This window comes from Plectropomus leopardus, chromosome 17 (assembly GCF_026936395.1).
Source record: "Plectropomus leopardus strain MGB_pleo_1.0 chromosome 17, ASM2693639v1, whole genome shotgun sequence".
Lineage (NCBI taxonomy): Eukaryota > Metazoa > Chordata > Actinopteri > Perciformes > Serranidae > Plectropomus > Plectropomus leopardus.
The window spans coordinates 23,924,662-23,942,862 of NC_142192.1; the positions used below are offsets into that span (position 1 = coordinate 23,924,662).

General features: G+C 35.7%; 1 protein-coding gene across 1 annotated transcript in view; it reads right to left on the reverse strand.

Annotated features, from left to right (window-relative positions):
- ddah2 (DDAH family member 2, ADMA-independent) overlaps positions 1-15,973 on the reverse strand; it is a 41,888-nt gene extending 25,915 nt beyond the window's left edge. The window contains exons 1-5 of the mRNA XM_042506829.2: positions 15,847-15,973; positions 13,551-14,123; positions 12,480-12,668; positions 10,808-10,927; positions 9,862-10,005 (exon numbers count right to left, since the gene is read on the reverse strand). Coding sequence (XP_042362763.2) covers positions 9,862-10,005; positions 10,808-10,927; positions 12,480-12,668; positions 13,551-13,850 — 753 coding nt within the window. The 5' untranslated portion in view covers positions 13,851-14,123; positions 15,847-15,973. The remainder of the gene's footprint in view (positions 1-9,861; positions 10,006-10,807; positions 10,928-12,479; positions 12,669-13,550; positions 14,124-15,846) is intronic.
- Between the last annotated feature and the right edge of the window lie 2,228 nt (positions 15,974-18,201).

The window sequence follows — 18,201 nt, forward strand, 5'->3', positions numbered from 1 at the left end:
TGGTATAGTATCTGAAAAAGTCATATTTTGACTGCTCCTAAAAATGGCTGAAAACAACATAAAAATGCTTGTAGAGACGCATTATACTGTACAAAGTGGGAATAAAGGACATAAAAAGGTGAAAAAGCTAATAATTTAGCATGTCACAAAAATGGCCAAGAAGGCAATAGTATAGTATGCGAAAAAAGTCAAATTTTGACTGCTCCTAAAAATAGCTGAAAACCACATAAAAATGCTTGTAGACACGCATTATACTGTACAAAGTGGGAATAAAGGACAAACAAATGCGAAAAAGCTAATAATTTAGCATGTCACAAAAATGGCCAAGAAGGCAATAGTATAGTATCTTGAAAAAGTCAAATTTTGACTGCTCCTAAAATGGCTGAAAACCACATAAAATGCTTGTAGAGGTGCGTTTTAGTGTACAAAGTGGGAATGAAGGACTAAAAAAGGCTAAAAAGCTAATAATTTAGCATGTCACAAAAATGGCCAAGAAGGCAATAGTATAGTATCTTGAAAAAAGTCAAATTTGGACTGCTCCTAAAATGGCTGAAAACAACATAAAAATGCTTGTAGAGACACATCATAATATACAAAGTGGGAATAAAGGACAAACAAAGGCGATAAAGCTAATAATTTAGCATGTCACAAAAATGGCCAAGAAGGCAATAGTATAGTATCTTGAAAAAAAGTCAAATTTTGACTGCTCCTAAAAATGGCTGAAAACAACATAAAAATGCTTGTAGAGACGCATTATACTGTACAAAGTGGGAATAAAGGACTAAAAAAGGCGAAAAAGCTAATAATTTAGCATGTCACAAAAATGGCCAAGAAGGCAATAGTATAGTATGCGAAAAAAGTCAAATTTGGACTGCTCCTAAAAATGGCTGAAAACAACATAAAAATGCTTGTAGAGACGCATTATACTGTACAAAGTGGGAATAAAGGACATAAAAAGGTGAAAAAGCTAATAATTTAGCATGTCACAAAAATGGCCAAGAAGGCAATAGTATAGTATCTGAAAAAAAGTCAAATTTGGACTGCTCCTAAAAATGGCTGAAAACAACATAAAAATGCTTGTAGAGACGCATTATACTGTACAAAGTGGGAATAAAGGACTAAAAAAGCGAAAAAGCTAATAATTTAGCATGTCACAAAAATGGCCAAGAAGGCAATAGTATAGTATCTGAAAAAAGTCAAATTTGGACTGCTCCTAAAATGGCTGAAAACAACATAAAAATGCTTGTAGAGACGCATTATACTGTAGAAAGTGGGAATAAAGGACAAACAAAGGCGAAAAAGCTAATAATTTAGCATGTCACAAAAATGGCCAAGAAGGCAATAGTATAGTATGCGAAAAAAGTCAAATTTTGACTGCTCCTAAAAATGGCTGAAAACAACATAAAAATGCTTGTAGAGACGCATTATACTGTACAAAGTGGGAATAAAGGACTAAAAAAGGCGAAAAAGCTAATAATTTAGCATGTCACAAAAATGGCCAAGAAGGCAATAGTATAGTATGCGAAAAAAGTCAAATTTTGACTGCTCCTAAAAATGGCTGAAAACAACATAAAAATGCTTGTAGAGACGCATTATACTGTACAAAGTGGGAATAAAGGACTAAAAAAGGCGAAAAAGCTAATAATTTAGCATGTCACAAAAATGGCCAAGAAGGCAATAGTATAGTATGCGAAAAAAGTCAAATTTTGACTGCTCCCTAAAAATAGCTGAAAACCACATAAAAATGTTTGTAGACACGCATTATACTGTACAAAGTGGGAATAAAGGACAAACAAATGCGAAAAAGCTAATAATTTAGCATGTCACAAAAATGGCCAAGAAGGCAATAGTATAGTATCTTGAAAAAAGTCAAATTTTGACTGCTCCTAAAAATGGCTGAAAACAACATAAAAATGCTTGTAGAGACGCATTATACTGTACAAAGTGGGAATAAAGGACAAACAAAGGCGAAAAAGCTAATAATTTAGCATGTCACAAAAATGGCCAAGAAGGCAATGGTATAGTATGCGAAAAAAGTCAAATTTGGACTGCTCCTAAAAATGGCTGAAAACAACATAAAAATGCTTGTAGAGACGCATTATACTGTACAAAGTGGGAATAAAGGACTAAAAAAGGCGAAAAAGCTAATAATTTAGCATGTCACAAAAATGGCCAAGAAGGCAATAGTATAGTATGCGAAAAAAGTCAAATTTTGACTGCTCCTAAAAATGGCTGAAAACCACATAAAAATGCTTGTAGAGGTGCGTTTTAGTGTACAAAGTGGGAATAAAGGACTAAAAAAGGCTAAAAAGCTAATAATTTAGCATGTCACAAAAATGGCCAAGAAGGCAATAGTATAGTATGCGAAAAAAGTCAAATTTTGACTGCTCCTTAAAATGGCTGAAAACCACATAAAAAATGCTTGTAGCGACACATCATAATATACAAAGTGGGAAAAAAGTCCAAAAAAGGCCAAAAAAACTCATAATTTAGCATGTCACAAAAATGGCCAAGAAGGCAATAGTATAGTATGCGAAAAAAGTCAAATTTTGACTGCTCCTAAAAATGGCTGAAAACAACATAAAAATGCTTGTAGAGATGCATTATACTGTACAAAGTGGGAATAAAAAGGACTAAAAAGCGAAAAAAAGCTAATAATTTAGCATGTCACAAAAATGGCCAAGAAGGCAATAGTATAGTATGCGAAAAAAGTCAAATTTGGACTGCTCCTAAAAATGGCTGAAAACAACATAAAAATGCTTGTAGAGACGCATTATACTGTAGAAAGTGGGAATAAAGGACAAACAAAGGCGAAAAAGCTAATAATTTAGCATGTCACAAAAATGGCCAAGAAGGCAATAGTATAGTATGCGAAAAAAGTCAAATTTGGACTGCTCCTAAAAATGGCTGAAAACAACATAAAAATGCTTGTAGAGACACATCATAATATACAAAGTGGGAATAAAGGACAAAAAAAGGTGAAAAAGCTAATAATTTAGCATGTCACAAAAATGGTCAAGAAGGCAATAGTATAGTATGCGAAAAAAGTCAAATTTGACTGCTCCTAAAAATGGCTGAAAACAACATAAAAATGCTTGTAGAGACGCATTATACTGTACAAAGTGGGAATAAAGGACTAAAAAAGGCGAAAAAGCTAATAATTTAGCATGTCACAAAAATGGCCAAGAAGGCAATAGTATAGTATGCGAAAAAAGTCAAATTTTGACTGCTCCTAAAAATAGCTGAAAACCACATAAAAATGCTTGTAGAGATGCGTTTTAGTGTACAAAGTGGGAATAAAGGACAAAAAAAGGCGAAAAAGCTAATAATTTAGCATGTCACAAAAATGGCCAAGAAGGCAATAGTATAGTATCTTGAAAAAAGTCAAATTTTGACTGCTCCTAAAATGGCTGAAAACCACATAAAATGCTTGTAGAGGTGCGTTTTAGTGTACAAAGTGGGAATAAAGGACTAAAAAAGGCTAAAAAGCTAATAATTTAGCATGTCACAAAAATGGCCAAGAAGGCAATAGTATAGTATGCGAAAAAAGTCAAATTTTGACTGCTCCTAAAAATGGCTGAAAACCACATAAAAATGCTTGTAGCGACGCATCATAATATACAAAGTGGGAATAAAGGACAAAAAAAGGCCAAAAAAACTCATAATTTAGCATGTCACAAAAATGGCCAAGAAGGCAATAGTATAGTATGCGAAAAAAGCCAAATTTTGACTGCTCCTAAAAATGGCTGAAAACCACATACAAATTCTCGTAGAGATGCGTTTTAGTGTACAAAGTGGGAATATAGGACAAAAAAAGGCGAAAAACCTCATAATTTAGCATGTCACAAAAACGGCCAAGAAGGCAATAGTATAGTATGCGAAAAAAGTCAAATTTTGACTGCTCCTAAAAATGGCTGAAAACCACATAAAAATGCTTGTAGAGATGCATTATACTGTACAAAGTGGGAATAAAGGACTAAAAAAGGCGAAAAAAGCTAATGATTTAGCATGTCACGAAAAAAGGCCAAGAAGGCAATAGTATAGTATCTGAAAAAAGTCAAATTTGGACTGCTCCTAAAAATGGCTGAAAACAACATAAAAATGCTTGTAGAGACACATCATAATATACAAAGTGGGAATAAAGGACAAAAAAGCGAAAAAGCTAATAATTTAGCATGTCACAAAAATGGTCAAGAAGGCAATAGTATAGTATGCGAAAAAAGTCAAATTTGACTGCTCCTAAAAATGGCTGAAAACAACATAAAAATGCTTGTAGAGACGCGTCATAATATACAAAGTGGGAATAAAGGACAAAAAAGGCGAAAAAGCTAATAATTTAGCATGTCACAAAAATGGTCAAGAAGGCAATAGTATAGTATGCGAAAAAAGTCAAATTTGGACTGCTCCTAAAAATGGCTGAAAACCACATAAAAATTCTCGTAGAGATGCGTTTTAGTGTACAAAGTGGGAATATAGGACAAAAAAGGCGAAAAACCTCATAATTTAGCATGTCACAAAAACGGCCAAGAAGGCAATAGTATAGTATGCGAAAAAAGTCAAATTTTGACTGCTCCTAAAAATGGCTGAAAACAACATAAAAATGCTTGTAGACACGCATTATACTGTACAAAGTGGGAATAAAGGACAAAAAAATGCAAAAAAGCTAATAATTTAGCATGTCACAAAAATGGCCAAGAAGGCAATAGTATAGTATGCGAAAAAAGTCAAATTTTGACTGCTCCTAAAAATGGCTGAAAACCACATAAACATGCTCATAGAGACGCGTCATAATATACAAAATGGGAATAAAGGACAAGAAAATGCGAAAAACCTCATAATTTAGCATGTCACAAAAATGGCCAAGAAGGCAATAGTATAGTATGCGAAAAAAGTCAAATTTTGACTGCTCCTTAAAATGGCTGAAAACCACATAAAAAATGCTTGTAGAGACGCATCATAATATACAAAGTGGGAAAAAAGTCCAAAAAAGGCCAAAAAATCTCATAATTTAGCATGTCACAAAAATGGCCAAGATTTACCATTTCTGTGTTATTTGCTGTGTAAATAGTTAAGCTTGATCGAAAAAAGCCAAATTTGGACTGCTCCTAAAAATGGCTGAAAACAACATAAAAATGCTTGTAGAGACACATCATAATATACAAAGTGGGAATAAAGGACAAAAAAAGGCGAAAAAGCTAATAATTTAGCATGTCACAAAAATGGTCAAGAAGGCAATAGTATAGTATGCGAAAAAAGTCAAATTTGGACTGCTCCTAAAAATGGCTGAAAACAACATAAAAATGCTTGTAGAGACACATCATAATATACAAAGTGGGAATAAAGGACAAAAAAAGGTGAAAAAGCTAATAATTTAGCATGTCACAAAAATGGTCAAGAAGGCAATAGTATAGTATGCGAAAAAAGTCAAATTTGACTGCTCCTAAAAATGGCTGAAAACAACATAAAAATGCTTGTAGAGACGCATTATACTGTACAAAGTGGGAATAAAGGACTAAAAAAGGCGAAAAAGCTAATAATTTAGCATGTCACAAAAATGGCCAAGAAGGCAATAGTATAGTATGCGAAAAAAGTCAAATTTTGACTGCTCCTAAAAATAGCTGAAAACCACATAAAAATGCTTGTAGAGATGCGTTTTAGTGTACAAAGTGGGAATAAAGGACAAAAAAAGGCGAAAAAGCTAATAATTTAGCATGTCACAAAAATGGCCAAGAAGGCAATAGTATAGTATGCGAAAAAAGTCAAATTTTGACTGCTCCTAAAAATGGCTGAAAACCACATAAAAATGCTTGTAGAGGTGCGTTTTAGTGTACAAAGTGGGAATAAAGGACTAAAAAAGGCTAAAAAGCTAATAATTTAGCATGTCACAAAAATGGCCAAGAAGGCAATAGTATAGTATGCGAAAAAAGTCAAATTTTGACTGCTCCTTAAAATGGCTGAAAACCACATAAAAAATGCTTGTAGCGACGCATCATAATATACAAAGTGGGAAAAAAGTCCAAAAAAGGCCAAAAAAACTCATAATTTAGCATGTCACAAAAATGGCCAAGAAGGCAATAGTATAGTATGCGAAAAAAGCCAAATTTTGACTGCTCCTAAAAATGGCTGAAAACCACATACAAATTCTCGTAGAGATGCGTTTTAGTGTACAAAGTGGGAATATAGGACAAAAAAGGCGAAAAACCTCATAATTTAGCATGTCACAAAAACAGCCAAGAAGGCAATAGTATAGTATGCGAAAAAAGTCAAATTTTGACTGCTCCTAAAAATGGCTGAAAACAACATAAAAATGCTTGTAGAGATGCATTATACTGTACAAAGTGGGAATAAAGGACTAAAAAAGGCGAAAAAGCTAATGATTTAGCATGTCACGAAAAAAGGCCAAGAAGGCAATAGTATAGTATGCGAAAAAAGTCAAATTTGGACTGCTCCTAAAAATGGCTGAAAACAACATAAAAATGCTTGTAGAGACACATCATAATATACAAAGTGGGAATAAAGGACAAAAAAAGGCGAAAAAGCTAATAATTTAGCATGTCACAAAAATGGTCAAGAAGGCAATAGTATAGTATGCGAAAAAAGTCAAATTTGGACTGCTCCTAAAAATGGCTGAAAACAACATAAAAATGCTTGTAGAGACACATCATAATATACAAAGTGGGAATAAAGGACAAAAAAAGGCGAAAAAGCTAATAATTTAGCATGTCACAAAAATGGTCAAGAAGGCAATAGTATAGTATCTGAAAAAGTCAAATTTGGACTGCTCCTAAAAATGGCTGAAAACCACATAAAAATTCTAAATGAGAGATGCGTTTTAGTGTACAAAGTGGGAATATAGGACAAAAAAGGCGAAAAACCTCATAATTTAGCATGTCACAAAAACGGCCAAGAAGGCAATAGTATAGTATGCGAAAAAAGTCAAATTTTGACTGCTCCTAAAAATGGCTGAAAACAACATAAAAATGCTTGTAGACACGCATTATACTGTACAAAGTGGGAATAAAGGACAAAAAAATGCAAAAAAGCTAATAATTTAGCATGTCACAAAAATGGCCAAGAAGGCAATAGTATAGTATGCGAAAAAAGTCAAATTTTGACTGCTCCTAAAAATGGCTGAAAACCACATAAACATGCTCATAGAGACGCGTCATAATATACAAAATGGGAATAAAGGACAAGAAAATGCGAAAAACCTCATAATTTAGCATGTCACAAAAATGGCCAAGAAGGCAATAGTATAGTATGCGAAAAAAGTCAAATTTTGACTGCTCCTTAAAATGGCTGAAAACCACATAAAAAATGCTTGTAGAGACGCATCATAATATACAAAGTGGGAAAAAAGTCCAAAAAAGGCCAAAAAATCTCATAATTTAGCATGTCACAAAAATGGCCAAGATTTACCATTTCTGTGTTATTTGCTGTGTAAATAGTTAAGCTTGATCGAAAAAAGCCAAATTTTGACTGCTCCTAAAAATGGCTGAAAACCACATACAAATTCTCGTAGAGATGCGTTTTAGTGTACAAAGTGGGAATATAGGACAAAAAAAGGCGAAAAACCTCATAATTTAGCATGTCACAAAAACGGCCAAGAAGGCAATAGTATAGTATGCGAAAAAAGTCAAATTTTGACTGCTCCTAAAAATGGCTGAAAATCACATAAAAATGCTTGTAGAGACGCATTATACTGTGCAAAGTGGGAATAAAGGACAAAAAAAGGCGAAAAAGCTAATAATTTAGCATGTCACAAAAATGGCCAAGAAGGCAATAGGTATGCGAAAAAAGTCAAATTTTGACTGCTCCTAAAAATGGCTGAAAACCACATAAAAATTCTCGTAGAGATGCGTTTTAGTGTACAAAGTGGGAATATAGGACAAAAAAGGCCGAAAAACCTTATAATTTAGCATGTCACAAAAACGGCCAAGAAGGCAATAGTAATACTATACTATAGTATGGCAAATAATGTCAAAATATGACATGTCCCAAAAACAGCTGAAAACAACATAGTACAGCGTGTTTGGACACGTCATAGCATAGAAAGTTGAAAAAACATTCAAAAACATCATGATTTTGCATGCTGTCCAAAATTACACCAAAATGTCACACTATAGCATGTCGTCCAAAAGTCCTACTGTAGTATTTTGTCCAAAACAGCACAAAAAAACTCATACATTAGTATGTCATCCAAAATATCACCAAACAGTCATAGCATTGCATGTCGTCCAAAAAATGTGTAGAAAACTCATACTTTAGCATGTCATTCAAAACAGCATAAAAAAGTCATACTTAAGCATGTTGTTCAAAATACAATATAAAAGTAATACTGGCATGTTGTTCAAAATAGCGTAAAAATGTCATATTACCAGGAGGTGGTAAAACATTTTTTAATGATATTTTATAATACTTTTATGACAAGTATAACTTTTTTATGACATTTTTGATGGCATATTATGGACAATGAATGAATATGATACTAAACTCTTTTGGCATTTTTGATAACATACTATTGTACGCATTGTAAGTCCGAGGCTGGAATCTGCTGCCACTGTGGCGACGGCATATCATCTGTACATGTGGCAGCCGCTCTAACATGAGAGCGAGTGGGTGGTGTAGTGAAAAGAAATTGAAAAGAAAAAAAAGTGTAATAATAACTTCACGACTCCGAACAATAAACTTACAATTATCTTTTAATAACGACTTAATATCTCAAAATACTTCTTATCCCAAAGCCATTGTTCTAAGATAGATCTGTTTCTCTTTTGAGAGTTTATTCTCTCAAAATACAGAATAACTTTAAAAAAACAATGATTTTAAATCTTAAAATAATGACAAACTTAAAATAATGCATCTTTTCTCATTAATTTGAGTTTCCAAGTCAATATTTTGCTAAAGTTTATATTCTAACGACTTACAGGATCTTTTTGTTATTCCCATAAAATTGGCAGAAATGAGCTTTCTCACAAAAGTCAACATTTAACTCGCTAAAAAAAAGAAACTCCCGAGTGCATACAATTTTTGAGATGTCTCTCCTGTTGTCCTCCCACCTGTCCACATTTTTAACAGTTCAACAATGAGGCCACTGCTGTGAGTGAGAGCTGCTTCACTGCATTTCAGCCTTTGGATTCAAGGATGCAACTGTCATAGCATTCATTTTTTTACACGCAAGCTTCAAATTTTAATATTTCTGTTCAAATGTCTTGTCTGCTTCGAATGTGTTAAGGAAAATCACGCCAGAGACATAAATCATCCCCAAAAAAAGTCTATCCGAGGTCTTACTTATCTTCATAATCACAGTGCAGAGGTCTACTGCAGTCTTTCTTCTTATCAATAATTAAGCTGATAAAGGTCAGAAATAACTTAATGCTGACCTACAGTATTTTAATGCTGTTTTTTTAATGCAAGGCTTTAATTTGCAGGAGCTGAAGCAAAGAAGAACAAGAAATGCTCTCTGTGGCAAATGCAATAGTGCGTTTAGACTCTCTGTGGACGGTTTACTTGATGTGGTTCGCACTAGTCAACCTTTGCAAACAGCTGAAGAACATCTTCTGTAGCTCTGGAGAAGTTATATGAATGATGTTTTCCGTGTTATGTTGGACAGATGTGGGTGTTTAGAAAGTCGAATATAAAAAAGGATAATAAGAAATTAAAGGTCAGGATGTGTTGACCTTTGCAGCTTGTTTTTTTTTAAATCTGTCTCCTGTGAGTCCCGCAGCTTTAGGGTTGCATGATATTAAATTGCCAAAGACAAAATAAAATCATGCTGTCATAATCCTTTAATATGACAAAGATGGGGCTCACTTTGAACCTGAAGCCTGCAATAAAAATGTAAACCTCAGCGGTACTCACAGAGACGCTGTCAGGACATTCCTCCGCGGGCCGGTGGAGCAGGAAGTCCATTTTGGACGGACCTTTGATGTAGATGCAGTTTGCTGCTGATTCCTCGGGAACAGTGAGAATTTCATAGTGGTGATCCGTCAGCTGCTCCATCATCTGCAGACAAACACACATGCACACTTAATGTCACTGTACACCACTCTGGACACACACACACACACTGACTAACACACGATTTTTTTATGTCTTATTAATCAGAAGAGATTAACCACAATAGTTTTCGGTTAAAGGAATCGCTCCAACATTTTTGGGAAACACCATTAATCATGAGTGGTATCAATGATCTCATCTAATTCGCAGTTAAAGAGTGAACAGAAGCCTTTTTCCTAAAAGGTTGAACTATTCCTTTAAATATACTCAGTAAAGAGTCTCCAAAAACCTCTGAATGGATAATAATAGTTAATAATGTTATGGAACAATTGACTTTTTTCTTTCAGACATGCCATTAAACTGTGAAAAATATTGGAGGAAAATGGAAATCTCATTTAAACTTGAAGTGAGTGTTTTATTACATGCATTTATTTGCTCTGGAGGACGTTTTATCCTCTCTTTTAAAGCCGGCTTTAGCTTATGAATGAGAGGAAGCCTCCACCCTCCATAAAAACACCTTGACTTTTTAGATCATAAGGACCTTCTAGGATCTTCAAGGACAATTACGGACATAAAGGACCCACAGTCCTTGATACTGCAATGTAATCCTGCTTTTTTTCTTTTAATTCTTCGTTTTACACAATGTCAAGCGTTTCATTCCACCTCTGACGACCCTGTCTGTTTTCCCCTGCTTTGTCATTTCTGTTCTTCTGAAAACACAATAAAAGCATAAAACAATAAACACCATAGTATTTTATATCTCTTTACACCGCATACTCACACAAACACTGTGAATACAAACACTCACCCGCAGCGTCTTCTTGGCCCCGTCACTGTTGCTGATGATGATGGTGTCTGGGCCTCCCATGGAGCAGATGTTTTTCAGTCGCGCTCCACCACAGACAGGGACGGTGGACACAGCAAAGTCCTGAACAGATGGAGGTTGAAAGGTTTCATTCACAAAAACTGTCCCAACAAGTTCTTTGACAACAAATGAGAGTTCATCTAGTTTTGTGGAAAAAGACCTTTTTTCACAGTGAAATTCTGTCATAGCAAGAAAAGCACAAGTGTTACTAACAACCTGTAGCTCGACACAAAGAAGCCATCTGCGTGATTCTGGAGATTCCTGTGAAGCAAGGGTGTTCAAAGTTTTTCAGGCCAAGGCCCCCTTAGCTAAAGGTGACATGTATTGAATAAAATTGTATTGAAAAATCTGGGACGGAGGTCATCAGGAGGAGGGACGTCATTCTCATCTGTAGTCTGGACCTGTATTTTATTTTCACTTAGGTGATAAAGGAAACTCCACTGTTATTTAGAGTTGTAGTAATTATAAAGAACAGTATGTCATCAAAAATGTCATAAAAAAGTCATAGTATAGTATGCCATCAAAATTTTGATGAGAAAGTCATCATATAATAAGTCGTCAAAAGTCATAGTTATAGTATGTGATCAAAAATGTCATAGTCAAAATTGTCATGAAAAAGTCATGAAAATAGTCATTAAAAAGTCACAACTATTATAAGTTGACAAATATGTCAAGAAAAAGTCAAAGTATAGTATGTGGTCAAAAATGACATAAAAAAGTCCAAATAGTATGTTATCAATAATGTCCTAAAAATGCCATACTATAGTATGTGATGAGAAATGTCATTAAAAAGTCATCGTTTAGTATGTCGTGAAACAGCCAGATGACCAACATTTCCTTCCCTGACAAAAAAGCAAAGATTCGAATCAAGCCATGGCTGCACTATCAATACTACTTAACCTAATTTTTATAATGAGTGATGTGTGGCGATTAATACTGCGTGTACAACACACTTGCAAAATATTGAATTTTATGAATGACAATTGCAGAGCATGCATAATGCTGATGTAACAATTATGAAACGGGATACAGTGGACTTAAACGGTCTGCTGGACTTCCTCTTTCATCCACCGAATGAGCCCTCCCACCTACACTAATTCATACCAGACACACACACAAAAACACACACGCATTCAACATGAGTAAATGTGTAGTGTGTGTGTGTGTGTGTGTATTTTAGGAGTAGCCGAAGTGTGTAATTTGCACTTAAGAGAAGTGGAGTAATCAATACTAATGGGTGGGTCGTGTCAAGCCTGAGGGGCCCGCTGTGTGGCCTCCATTATTTGGCCAAAGTACGACCTCATTCATCACCGTTAACAGACTATAATTCCCCAAATGCAGCACAGCAAACGGCCACCTGCTCACTTTGGCAGCTGCGTTTGTTTCCTGACGAGTATCCTGGCACTCGGGTCGTCTTTGTTGCACTGGCTGAAAACTCTGATGGTTATTTTATTTATTGGCAGTGGTTTCAGATTAAGTATCTTTGTAACATGTCATCTCATTTTACATACAGACACATACATTATTTACAAAAGGCCCAAAGCAAAAAAAGCTGTTTGAAAAAGTTTTCTGTCTTTTTCAGTCGCTTCATCTTCTCTCCGCGCCTCTTACTTACCCTGAAAGTGTCTGCCAGCACTTCCGCCCCTCTGTGGTTGGTGTGGGAGGAGATGCCGACAAAGAACTCCCTCCCCGTGAAGAGGACGTCGCTGCCCTCCAGCGTGGCCCCTCCAGAATCCCCCTCCTCGGCCCCCATCTCCACTACGGTCAGGTTCAGCTCTGACACCACCCTCCTCACCGCCTCCACCTGGAGAAATCAGGAGTAAAGAGATGGATGAAGAGAAATCAACACACTGATGCGTGTTTTTCTGGATGAACACTGACCTTGGTACTATTATTGACAAAAACAATCATTTCAACAATCAATCTTTCGAGGCAAATCCTGCTTTGTGTTTGACAGACCTTCAATTAAGTGTTCCAGTAAGCTCTCCGGGAGCCAGCATGCACACCAGGACCTCCTCAAAGTGGAGTGCAGCTAACGTTAATGTTGTTAAATACACCCATGCTTTTTTCTAACATGACATGTAAAAATGTCTGAGAAAAGGTCTATGAGGACCAGATTACACAGTTCTCACTGAAGTACAATTATCATATTACAGCCCTGTAAAGTGAAACATATTACATTATTATTGACCATGTACCAGGGGATTGATACCTTTATTTTCCCTATAATTAGTACCAAATAACTTGGTTCTTATTAGTGGGTTTTGGGAAATTATTTGGAAATGACGGATTCCTAAAATTAAGTTTTGATGGAATCTTTGACAGATTTAAGTGTTGTCAAGTGTTATCAAAGACAATAAAAGACAACATGGGCGTCATGATGAAGGCTGAGTTAAATTCTGTCGTCTCTCGTGTTAAAATGTGGTTTTCCACTATCTACTGTCAAATCTCAGATGTTTCCAAAAGGCACCAACAAGTAACGTGTGACCATATGAGAATCATGTCACTTAAAACACGACTAAACTCGAAACAAGTGAAGTATCAGCTTTAAGTTCATTCTCATTCAAAACTGAAATGACCAGAAACAAACGGCTCCTACTTAGTGCCTTTATCTCACAAAGTAAGATTAAGCACAGAGGATTAGAGCGCAGAAATGGCTAAACTAAAGCCATTTTCTTTGTGTTACCTCGCTGCGTCTCTGCTGTTTGAAGGGCCGGGTGATGAGCGCCGTGTCTCCCTGGATAACTGCCACATCCTCTATCCTCCAGCTCTCTGACAAATCGGGGTCGGGGGGGATCTCGATCAGCTGCAGGCCCACCTTCTGCCTCAGGGCTCCTGTCAGGCATCCGAACTGGCGCTGAGCTTTAGCCAGGTCCACAGAGGTCTCCCCGTTCTCACGATCGTCTCCTGACGCTTTCCCAAAGGTCTCTGGGATGCCCCGCACCACGGCGTGGGTGAAGCGGCCATATGGGCACATGTTTGCCATGATTTCAATAACTAATACTGTGTGTCTATAAAAAGTGTTAGCAAGTGTTGTGCCAAGATGCAGGTAAATGTGCCTGCAGTGAGCAATAATAAAAAGATGAGTGTGACTAACTGTTTTACGGTCTAAAAAAAACCCAGCTAAACTCTAAATTCAGTTAAAAGGATGGATGAGGAGGGCCAGGGGGAACGTGGAGAGCATCTTCATCCCTCTATCTCTGCCTCGTCCAACAGCTACTCCTCCATGTGCCAGGAAGTGGAAGCAGAAGATTCGAGCCTAAAACAAGAGATGGACACATTAAAAGGCAAAATACAAAAGAAAACAAATGCTTGTATCCCATACACACATTTCAAGGCCAAGAAAGAGGCACGAGATGTAATTATCTATGTGAATTGGTGATTGTTACTTTGTACGAGGACACATTATCACCAGTAAAGCCTTCAAGGGAAGCTGAAATAACATACAGAGATAGCACAGTCTAGAGAAGACAAAAAGGAGCATTGTCCAAGGTTAGATTATAAAGAAACATTATTCAGTAGCCCTGCAATATGCTGTAAAGCCTCTCCATGCACGGGCAGTGGGTTTGACTCAGGACAATTGTCCTTTCATCATCTTCCCTGAAACTCACAGTGGTCGCCCACTGTGAGGCTGCAGAGAGGGACTTCCACACAGGATGTTTCCTTAATCTGCTTTAAAACTTATGCAACAAATGCCGAGCTTTGATATTTATTTCATTTTGTTATGAAGGCAGCACGTAGAGATGAAAGCTCAGGTAAATCACAGTTAACAATATTTCAATGAACTGTTTTTGTGCAGTGATAGCTTGTAGAAGAACAGTATTTCCCTCTTATGATCTGCTATATTTAGGGACTGTTTGTTAATTATGAGGGAACAGGGGGTGGTGCAAAAAAGGGGAGGCATGTCAAATATCGGGGTTTTTTGGCTTATGGAACTGGCATACAACTTTGAATGGCTATATTTTGTATTCATTTTACGACCAGTTTTAAAGAAAACACGCCTACAAAACAAAAGCAATCAAATTACACCATATATCATAGCCAGAAATTATTGTTAGATTTTGAAATTTCCCTGAACACATTATGTGGTACGATCTGCTACATTTAGGGACTGTTTTCTATTTATAAGAGTGGAGGGGGCTGTGCAAAAAGGGGGGATATATGTTAAATATTTTTTAAGCACTATGGAGGGACTTCTGTTTATATATAAACATGCCTTAGAAAAATATGCCTTCCAAACCTGCTGGCATGTTTTCTTTAAAATAAATAAATACATAAAAACCATCAAAAATACACCATTATCATAGCCGGAAACTGCATAAACAGCAATTATCGTTGGAATTTAACATTTCTGAGAGTCCTTTAACACATAATGTAAAAGGAACAGTTCTATCAGAAAAAAGTGTAAAAAAGTGATATTTCATCCTAATTATTATTTTAAACGTCTAATTTAAAATGTTCCCAAAAATACACAGTTTGCACCTACAAACCGGCATGCACAACAAAAGTTAAAAAACAAGGCTTTTTTCCCCAACTCAAAGGTTTCGTCCTCAACTTCTAACTTTCAAACATGAAAGTTTTATAAATCTAATAAATAACTGATGGTGAAGGGAGGGTCGTGCATTTCCCCAGGTCACTCAGGGAGGCTTAAAGAAAAATGTTTGTTGCAAAAACAAAGTCACACACCAGCGACCCTCCTGTGATGAATAAAGAACAGTCCCTAAGTTCACTCTTCTCTGTTTCGACAGTGTAATCAGCCCTCCTGACTTCGCAGCTCTGAGTTATCCAGCTGCAACAATAACTATGAACCAAAGCCATAAACAGAGCCAAACATCTTGGCTGCAGGAGCGCGCCGCCCAGCAGCTCACTGCTCCTTCCCAAATACTTCTGATGATGTCTCACATCTTTCCAGAGAGGAAACTGTCCCCAAAACTCACACAAGCTGCAAGAACAACTAAAGCACACGCAGACTTGTATATTACCTCTTTTTGCGCGTCGTTGCTCCCACGTTTGGCCGTTTTTCCCTCCGTTTGATTTAATTTCCAAACCGACCCAGTTCCCGTTACTCTCCCGTTGTCTTTCTCTGCTGGCCAACAAGTTACGTCAACGCCACGGTTGTGAACACGTGCATTTCCGGTTATGTATTTCAGAATATGACGGCTACGAGGAACTCGTAATTTTAACTATAGATTTTTAAAATTATTTTAATGGAGAAAGTATTTATCCATAGGCATTTTTTTAGGTTGACAACCATTTTTCTATCTTTTCCTGAGTGATTTCAACACTTTCCTCTCCTGTTTTAACAATTTTTTTTTAAAAAAAAAAATGATTTTTAGACAATTATAAAAACGTATTTGGCAAAAGTCTGATATGATATGATTATGAATAATTTTTATTTGCTTTTTTTGTTTCTGTCCGTGTCCATTCTTTTTTCAAAAAAAGTCGAAAAATAAATTTTTCTAAAAAAAAAAACATCGAAAAATAATGATAAAAAAGGCGTAATTCTTAAATACGCTCAAAACAGTGGCAGAACCAAAAACAAGGCAGTTGTAAATAAACGCTACATTAGGTTTACGGCGTTAAAATGTGGCGAGCTCTATGCTTTTATTGTTTTAAAGCAAAAGCGCGTTACTTCCGGTCGTTCGAGTATTTAAGTCCAGCTCTGCCCCCCCCACCCCCACCCCCATCCCCCACACGTCCTGTCCTGATCAGTTGATAAATTGATTATCGATAATTGTTGAATGTAGCTGCACACTACAGTAATCAATAACGGAGAGTGCAAAATCAATAACGTTTTGCTGCTGAAACATTTAGCTTTATTAAAGTAATAAGTTTAATATAGAGCAGCGTTTTTCTCCAACTTCATTAACATTTTCTAGTTTTTATTTTAGAAACTGGTGTCTGGAGTTACACTTTATCAGTAAGGTTGATACAACTGGGCCAACATTGTGACTGAGGAGGAAAATAAATAATAATAATATTAATAATAGGCTACTAATAACTTTAAAAATAATGGATAAAAAAACATGAGATGGCATAAATGTCACATACTGAAGCAGTACAATTTTAGAGTTGTAAGTGTATTTTACATTGATATGTGTCTTTTTTTTTACACTGTAACTGTATGTTGTAATTCTATGTAATCGAAAAAGTTAAAAAAGTTAAAAATCATTTAATTCTACATTAAATTTTGCCAAAAAATAAATCCTTTGCACCAACCAAATCCTGTAAACACATTAGATTCTGTGCTCCTGAACGCATAATGGTAGTGAAAAAGTCTTTTTTTTTAACTTTTAACTTTCAAACATCAAAGGATACAATTTAAAAATCTAATAATACACAAGCCAAGTAACTGAATTTGCGATAAATAAATAAAAGTTTTTTTGAGGGGGAGGGGAAAATAAAGTCAGACATGAGCCATCCCACCTCCTCTGATAAATAAAGTACAGTCCCTTAATAATTAAAAAAATAAAATCAATCTGTTACTTAAGCCTAATCAAAAATGGTAAAAATCAATAATGTGTTGTTGTTAAACATTTATCGTCCCTACAGTAATACGTTTAAAGTAAACCATCAGTATTCATTAACTTCATCTTAAAGCTAATCAGAGGCAGTATTATCCAGAAGTTTACTTTAGTAAGAATAACGTAACACTAAATGGGATTTTTGAGACACTAAAAAAAGTAATAGATTTAACATTAATGTTTATAAACATCAGCTCTACTGTGACTTAGCATTAACTTTTGGGGTTAAAATGGAGCTGGTTTCCATGATAAACTAACCCATTAAGTTAATATTAATGGTACCTTTTAGGCTGATTTCTAGGAACAGTAACTGAAAATTTTGGGACTTTCAGAAAAGTCAAATTTATTAACTGTGTTAATAACTTAATTACTGAAAAAAAATTTTTTTTTGGTCACTTGGAATAATAAAGAGCAGTTTAATTTAACATTAGCTGGCTGGTTTATTGGGAAATTCTAGCATAAGTTTGGCCCCACTGATGAATCTCTACTTTTGCTACATATAAATCTACTCTGACACTTCTGTGTATTGACACACTGAATTAATGACGGATTGGAGTATTTCTGTAAGATTTTCTAGGATTAAGGACTCTTATTTAATATTCTCCCTGTTAATCCTGATGAATTGTTTATGCACTGTCAGATACTGCCTCTATGCTCGTATCTGACTTAAAAATAAACTGTGAATCAAAAAAGTCAATATTCTTCTCACTTCTACAGTAAGCCTAAATAAATGGCTGCATTAAAGTCTCATCTGCTTCACAGTTGATTTATTTCACCAGGTTTATTTCTCCTCTGCTTCTGTTCAAAGTCACG